The sequence below is a fragment of the Brassica oleracea genome, chromosome C9, assembly GCF_000695525.1.
Source record: "Brassica oleracea var. oleracea cultivar TO1000 chromosome C9, BOL, whole genome shotgun sequence".
NCBI lineage: Eukaryota > Viridiplantae > Streptophyta > Magnoliopsida > Brassicales > Brassicaceae > Brassica > Brassica oleracea.
In genome coordinates this window covers 7211385-7219724 of record NC_027756.1, presented here as the reverse complement: position 1 = coordinate 7219724, position 8340 = coordinate 7211385, and the positions used below count along the sequence as shown (strand labels likewise).

The following is an 8340-nucleotide window of genomic DNA, read 5'->3' as shown; positions in this document are numbered from 1 at the left end:
TAAGAATGATAAGAGTTGTGGACATATGTATATATATATGTACCATGTAGATGATATACCTGGGTATCGGTGAGTGAAGCCATCCCAAACGTTAAGACCACGTCCTCTGCCCCCTTCCACCTACAATAATAAGAAACAACCATGCAACGTTGGATTTAATATTTTAAATGGTTTTCTACGTCAAAAATTGTTGGTTTGTAACATGCCTGGTAAGCAGCAGAAGCAACACCGAATATGAAGTCTTTTGGGAAATTTTTACTGCTTAACTGATCAGTGTTTCTACATGTGAATGGCTCGTTCTCTTGGCATTCCTCAATAGCTTTGCAACTCACCACAGCAATTAGATAACCTATCAAGGCTAGTCCATGAAGCTTCATGGTTAATAAGTAGATGTATGTGTTTGTGTTGGATGGAACCTTGTGCCAGTCTAGGGTTTATATAGCCTTTGTAAAGAAGAGTCACGTATACATTTTCTTTTCTTTAATATCTTGATATTTTAAGAGAGGTTAGGTGGGGTGAATTCCGTGGGCTCTCAGTTACTTTAGCTAAATCAGTATCAGAATTGTCATTGGTCGTTATATTTTCATAAAGTTAGTTTTGTAAATAACAAGGGACTATTATCTGAGTAAAATGACAAACTTGTAAGTAGATTATCAAATTTTAGCAAAGAACGAAAGGGATAAAAATTGATGTAAATTAAGTTTATTTTGTTGAATTAACTGTCGGATGTTTTAAATACATAACCATTTGGTACTAAATATACGTTCAAATATATTAAAGGGTTTATTTGATTAGGGATATGAAATTTTTTAAGGATTTCAGATTTGATGGAATTTAGCTAGATTTATTTGATTTTAAGGATTTTGATAGAGAATACGTTCAAAACCTACGCTGAGAATACGTTCTGCTACGCCTCAGCCTTGTTCATCTCTGCAGTGTACCCAAGCTAGCTGTTCGGACGCAGCCTCCTTCATCTCCACTGTCACTTCCTTTGGTCGTAAAGTCTCAGTTTGCTGTTTGTGCAAACGATCCAAACCTCCGTTCAACACTTTTCACGGGGTCTGTAGTCTCATTTCAAGCTTGACAGAATATAATGAAGAGCAGTCTTGGGTGATTTTCGTCAAACTTCTAAGGTGTCAATACGGTAATATTGGATCCCGAAATCTCTGTCTGAATTCAACCATACCTTTCTTTTCAACTTCCGTTAAGCACATACAGCGGGTCGTAGCAAGGCATCTTGGTACCCAAAGGTTATACTAGATCTTTATTTCCAAATATAGACATCTCAAGTCTTTCTTGCTTTCCGACTCATTCGAGATTCACATAGTCACGTTGGGAAGCTTCTTTGGTGGCTCAAATTGCAGGTCGCTCTGCATGGTGAAGTCTCTTAAGTTTTCATCACTCAAGGTCTTCTCCGAAAATTCAACGCTCATTAGAGTTATCTTCGGCAACATCCAGTCCAAAGAAATCATCGGAACCGTCTCGGACATCCGCTCGATCTCCTCTGGTTTTGCAACAATCGTGTTTTCTCGTTTCCTTAGATCGGAAAACTTGTTTGCCTTAGCTAAGCAGGCATTAGAGGCATTTTTCTTCTTTGTACTGAACTCTTTGGGGTTGGGCTATCGTTTTGGACCTCTTCTCCTATTTCTATTTTAATGAAAAATTCTGTGACAAAAAAAAAAGGATTTTGATAGGAGATTTGGTAGAGTTTTTTAAAAAATATATATTTCCTAAGATCTTTAAAATAAAAAATTCTAACAACAATTTATAGAAACCATGCAAAAAGTGTATCTATTTCGAAAAAATCATTAAAAAATACAAATACTTGACTGCAATTTTGACTTTATTGTGACAGACGAGTGTTTTTTTTTTAATATAATGCCATAAATCATTCCACACTTATCAGCCAAAAATATGTTGTGAGATTACACTACTATTGTCAACCATAAAAATTAAAGAACACATAAAAATGTTTTCCGTTTTTTTTTTTTTTGCTAAACAGAACACATAAAAATGTTGTTCTATATTCAGTACGCATGTTCTCTTTGTTGTTCTTGTACGCCAAAAAAATTGATAACCATCACTACTGGAAGTACCATCACTACTGGATTTTGATTTGAAATTACCATAAATCCTTTTGTTCATCAGATGTTTCTTCTGGAAGAAACTCATCTGGCTGACACTTCTGACGGAGAAAGTTATGCAATGGAGCGAATTTGAATATCAGAAATTTTGATTTGAAAGTGCCATAAATATCCTTCTAACCACTCTACACACAAATTTATATATTATAATCAAAGAGCTACTAGTAGTCTCAGCATTACTTATTACTTGCGAATATGGTCAAATAAGCAAACTATAAAATAATGGTATAAGAAAAAATCACTTAATATTAGATCATTCTCTAAATGAAAATTCAAAACATTGAAATACAAAGATATGAGTATACAGGTGAGGCTCGTAGTAACAGCGACCAATTTTGTTGTTAAAGCCGGTTTACGACTTATTAACAAGGAATGACATTTCATTGTTTAAATGCACACATTTATTGACAGATCGTTGTAAATTCGTCATTAAGTTGCGAGGTCCATGATACGTCATTATTTTGTCGTAAATATTATTTTGTAGTAAATATATTCATCGTAAATTAGATATAACGACGAAACTATCTTCGTACCTTTGACTGACAATATGACTTTAAATAGTGGTTATTATTATCATTGTTAAATTTAGCAATAAATTAACCGACAGTCAATGATAATTTGTTGTTACGTTAACAATGAATTAGGGAAGAATTGTTTTAATTCAAGGTTAATTAGTTGTTAAGTAAACAAAGAATTAAGGGCAAATCTCCAAAATAGCACTTTTCTAAGTTTATGTCACAAAAACAGCCCCATAGCCCTCAAAAACTAAAATGACCAAAATACCATTTTATCTTTTGAAAAATTTAATTTTTTTTATTTTTCAAAATTTGAAATCTTATCCCAAAACCCAACTCCCCAACTCTAAACCTTAAAACCTAAACCCTAAACCCTAAACTCTAAACCCTAAACCCTAAATCCTAAACCCTACTCCTTAACTCTAAACCCTAAACCCTAAACTTCACCCCTAACACTACAAGAAAACACGCCGAATTCCGACGGCGATTCCGACGGACATAATTCCGACGAACCATGTGACCGTTGCCGACAAATACATATGACCGTTGTGTAGCCGTTTGGGATTGGACAATTCCGACGGAATTCCGACGGACTTCTTTATATCCGTCGGAATTTCGTCGGAAAGTCGTCGGAGGTCCGTAAGCAATTTCCTATAAATATAACCCCTCTTCATTCAACTCATTCACACTTCATTCTCTCTTCATTCTCTTTAGTCATAACAATTCCGTGAAAATCATGTCTTCAGAAGTTTATTATCGTTCGTGGATGGATAAACCTCATTTGGATCCGAACACCAATTTGCTTACGGAAGAATACGTTCAAGGGATTGGAGAATTCATGAGGCTTGTTCAACAGCAACCGGATGCAAAAAGTGGTATGTTAAGATGTCCCTGCTCTTCTTGCAATAATAATAAGGTTATAAAAGAATTTGATGTTTGGACTCATTTGTATATGAAAGGGTTTTCACGTAATTATAAAGTTTGGTACCTTCATGGGGAAACTGGTTATGAATATGGTAGTACTAGGGAACCTCAGCCTGTTAGTGAACTTCAGCCTGATATTAGGTTAGAAGAATCTAGAACGGATATAGATTATGGTGTAGGTACTGAGCAGATGGTACATGATCATTATAGAGGGGAAGAACCAAACCCCGAGTCTAGGAGTTTTTTTGACATGTTGGATGCAGGAAAACAACCTTTGTATCAAAATTGTAGGGATGGTCATTCAGTCTTATCATCTGCAACTAGATTAATGGGTATTAAGACAGACTATAATTTTGCTGAAGAATGTATGGATGCGATTACTGATTTTGTCAAAGGTATTCTACCTGAGGATAACCTTGCACCGGGTTCATACTACGAGGTTCAGAAACTTGTTGCAGGTCTTCAACTACCGTATGAAGTGATAGATGTATGTATTGACAACTGCATGATCTACTGGAGAGCGGATGAGACACGGAATGTATGCAAATTTTGTGGGAAACCTCGTTATCAGGAGACGAGGGGAAGAGTTCCGATCCCATTCAAAAGAATGTGGTATTTGCCTTTGACGGAAAGATTGAAGAGGTTGTATCAGTGTGAGCGCACAGCAAAAGCAATGAGATGGCATGCAGAGCATTCCACAAATGGTGAGATTAGACATCCTTCAGATGCAAAGGCTTGGAAACATTTCCAGTCAACATATCCAGAATTTGCGGAAGAGAGAAGAAATGTTTATCTTGGATTATCTACTGATGGTTTCAGCCCATTTGGAAAGCATGGAAGGCAGTATTCTCTATGGCCAGTTATTGTGACACCGTACAACTTACGGCCGAGCTTGTGCATGCGACGAGAGTTTTTGTTTCTCTCAATTCTCGTCCCCGGGCCAGATCATCCTAAAAGATCACTAGATGTGTTTCTTCAACCACTAATATATGAGTTGCAACAACTATGGGCGCATGGTTTTGAGACATACGATGTTTCGCGCAAAGAAAACTTTCAGATGCGGGCAGTACTTATGTGGACAATAAGTGACTTTCCAGCATATGGTATGTTATCTGGATGGACAACACATGGGAAGCTATCATGTCCATATTGTCAAGATGACACAGATGCTTTCCAACTAAAGAACGGAAGGAAAACGTGTTGGTTTGACTGTCACAGACGATTTCTACCACCTGATCATCCATACCGCAGGAGTAAGACTTCGTTTACGAAGAACAAGCAGGTGTTTGATGGTCCACCTGAGGAAGTTAGTGGGAAAGATTTGTTGAAGCAGTTTAGGTATTTTGATGCAGAAAGGACGCCAGATGTAGGTGGACATGAAAACATTCGAGTCAATGCGGTTGGAGAGCTACATAACTGGCACAAAAAGAGTATTTTCTGGGATCTACCATATTGGGAGAGTCATTTATTGCGGCATAATTTAGATGTCATGCATATTGAGAAGAACTTCTTCGATAATCTGATGAACACAGTCCTTAACATCCAAGGTAAAACGAAGGATAATTTGAAGTCAAGGTTGGATTTAGTCGATATTTGTGATCGTTCTGAACTTCACGTTGATGAGAACGGTACGGCCCCTTTTCCCATTTATCGGCTGGATGGTGCTAGAAAAGAAGAGTTCTTTGATTGGATTACAGATAAAGTGAAATTTCCTGACGGATATGCATCAAATTTGGGGAACTGCGTTGATAGAAGCGAAGGAAAGTTTACTGGCTTGAAGAGTCATGATTGTCATGTAATTATGCAGCGCCTCCTTCCGTTTGCTTTTTCCGCATTATTGCCACGTAATGTTCATGAAGCAATTGCAGGTATCTTATATTTTTACAATTTAATTTATTTTTATAGGGATTACCAGATCATCCTAAAAGATCACTAGATGTGTTTCTTCAACCACTAATATATGAGTTGCAACAACTATGGGCGCATGGTTTTGAGACATACGATGTTTCGCGCAAAGAAAACTTTCAGATGCGGGCAGTACTTATGTGGACAATAAGTGACTTTCCAGCATATGGTATGTTATCTGGATGGACAACACATGGGAAGCTATCATGTCCATATTGTCAAGATGACACAGATGCTTTCCAACTAAAGAACGGAAGGAAAACGTGTTGGTTTGACTGTCACAGACGATTTCTACTACCTGATCATCCATACCGCAGGATTAAGACTTCGTTTACGAAGAATAAGCAGGTGTTTGATGGTCCACCTGAGGAAGTTAGTGGGAAAGATTTGTTGAAGCAGTTTAGGTATTTTGATGCAGAAAGGACGCCAGATGTAGGTGAACATGAATACATTCGAGTCAATGCGGTTGGAGAGCTACATAACTGGCACAAAAAGAGTATTTTCTGGGATCTGCCATATTGGGAGAGTCATCTATTGCGGCATAATTTAGATGTCATGCATATTGAGAAGAATTTCTTCGACAATCTGATGAACACAGTCCTTAACATCCAAGGTAAAACGAAGGATAATTTGAAGTCAAGGTTGGATTTAGTCGATATTTGTGATCGTTCTGAACTTCACGTTGATGAGAACGGTACGGCCCCTTTTCCCATTTATCGGCTGGATGGTGCTAGAAAAGAAGAGTTCTTTGATTGGATTACAGAGAAAGTGAAATTTCCTGACGGATATGCATCAAATTTGGGGAACTGCGTTGATAGAAGCGAAGGAAAGTTTACTGGCTTGAAGAGTCATGATTGTCATGTAATTATGCAGCGCCTCCTTCCATTTGCTTTTTCAGCATTATTGCCACGTAATGTTCAATCATATATGTTTAGTTTAAATTTAATATATATAAACTAATTAACTTTTCAATCATATATGTTTTTAATTTATAGGTGAATGATGGTTTGGCCAGAGGTCTTGTGTTCGATGATTGGGTACGCGAATTTGTGCAGGGACCAAACTATGTGGTCAAATCATATCCTAAATTTTGTACGCGAGGATATGCATTCACAAGGAAAGGTCATTCTAAGACAACATATGATGCTGGTGTTTCATCTTCTTCTGGTGACGATGTCTACTACGGCAACATAAAAGAAATATTGGAAATCCAATTTCCTGGAATGGTTGGATTGCGTTGTGTAGTATTCTATTGTGATTGGTATGACACCACCCCAGATAGAGGAGTGAAGATTGATGCGTTTGGTGTTACATCAGTTCATTCGCGGCGGAAACTTCAATATTATGATCCCTTCATTCTTGGTTCGCAAGCTGATCAGGTATGTCAATCTATTCATAATTTTTTACCAATATAATTAATTAATGTTATATATTGAACTAATACTTTGTATAATTGATATGTATAGGTGTGCTACATCAGTTACCCTCGGGTGACGTACAGAGACGATCTATGGGTTACTGTAACGCAAATCAACCCAAGAGGACGAGTGGATGGAACTTCTGATGATGATGAACCATTGCAACCAGAGTCTACCAGCAACGCCGAGGCAGTTGAAGATTTGGAAAATGTTCAACTTGTTGAGAATTTGACTGTGTTTGGACATGATGCTGTTGTACATTTGGAGCCAGAAGCCGAGGTTGGGGAGTTTGATGAAGGCTCAGAAGATTCTGATTAGTTTTTTTTTTTTTTTTATTAGTCCGTCGGAAATCCCTCCCAATATACCGACGACAAAGCGACGACCAAGGGTTTCGTTGAAGTTTGTAAAGGTCGTCGGTATATACCGACGTCATTCCGACAAACTAGACAAGTTCGTCGGAATGTCGTCGGTATATACCGACGAATTACCGACGACATGTGTTTCTAAAAAATTTCAATCATAAAAATCTATAAATTTAGATGCCAAAACTATGAAAATAACACATAATAAGTGTTTAGTATAGTATTAGATCGCAACCGTTCAAATATAACAACTCATTAAAATATTTATGTATACATATCATTGTTTTCATAACATCTCATCTTAACACTCATATACTTATACAATCATATATTCATATAATCTTACATTACAAAAAATGTTGTTGCGTAAAATCGTGTTATAAAAACATTTTTATTGTTAAATCTTTATGCAAATACTATATATCTTATCAAAGATATGGATTTTGCATTTAGAAATTTGTAATCAACACCCTAAACACTAAGCCGTCGGAATATACTGACAGACACATTCCGTCGGAATATATATTTGCCCGGGAGAACCAAACCGCGTGAAAATTTTCGCAAATCGCCATTTGGTATATTTTAATTATACCGACGGAATACTGACGAACCCGTGTCCGTCGGAAACTTTAGATATAATAACCCTTCTTCTTCCTTCTTCGTTATTTCCGCCTCTCTCAAACATCCTCTCTCCGGCAATTTCTCTTTCTCTCCGGCGATTCCAGCCCTTCTCCACCTCCCTTCACCGGCGAATCCTCTTCTCACCCTCATATCTCTTCCCCAAACCCCAAATCATGTAAGAATCATCCCAAACCTTGTTTTATATCAATTGTTTAGGGTTTTGAAAGTTATATCTCGGATTTTAGGTTGTTTGATTGAAAATTTTAGGATTGAATGGATAGTTTAGGATATATAAGTTAGGATTGTTGTTTGGATTGTTGTTTTAGTTTTTTTTGGAATTATTTTTTTTTTGTTAAAATTCAAAACGTTTTCCTATTTTTAAAACGTTTTTTGATTTTTAAAAGCATTTTTCAAGTTTCCAGTAATAAACTATGTATAATAAAACGTTTTT

The 8340-nt window shown here is 36.8% G+C and overlaps 1 protein-coding gene across 1 annotated transcript; it reads left to right on the top strand.

The window, feature by feature from the left end:
• Positions 1–6486: 6486 nt before the first annotated feature.
• Positions 6487–7224, top strand: LOC106314231. The gene is made up of 2 exons (XM_013752142.1): positions 6487–6867; positions 6955–7224. Exons 1-2 carry the CDS (start codon positions 6712–6714, stop codon positions 7222–7224), a joined length of 426 nt encoding a protein of 141 aa, XP_013607596.1. The 5' UTR covers positions 6487–6711.
• Positions 7225–8340: the final 1116 nt, after the last annotated feature.

Excerpts from the sequence above, each read along its gene's own strand:
- LOC106314231 (XM_013752142.1), top strand. The coding sequence starts at position 6,712 with ATGGTTGGATTGCGTTGTGTAGTATTCTATTGTGATTGGTATGACACC. Across the intron at positions 6,868-6,954 it reads TTGGTTCGCAAGCTGATCAG|GTGTGCTACATCAGTTACCC; the intron begins GTATGTCAATCT and ends TGATATGTATAG.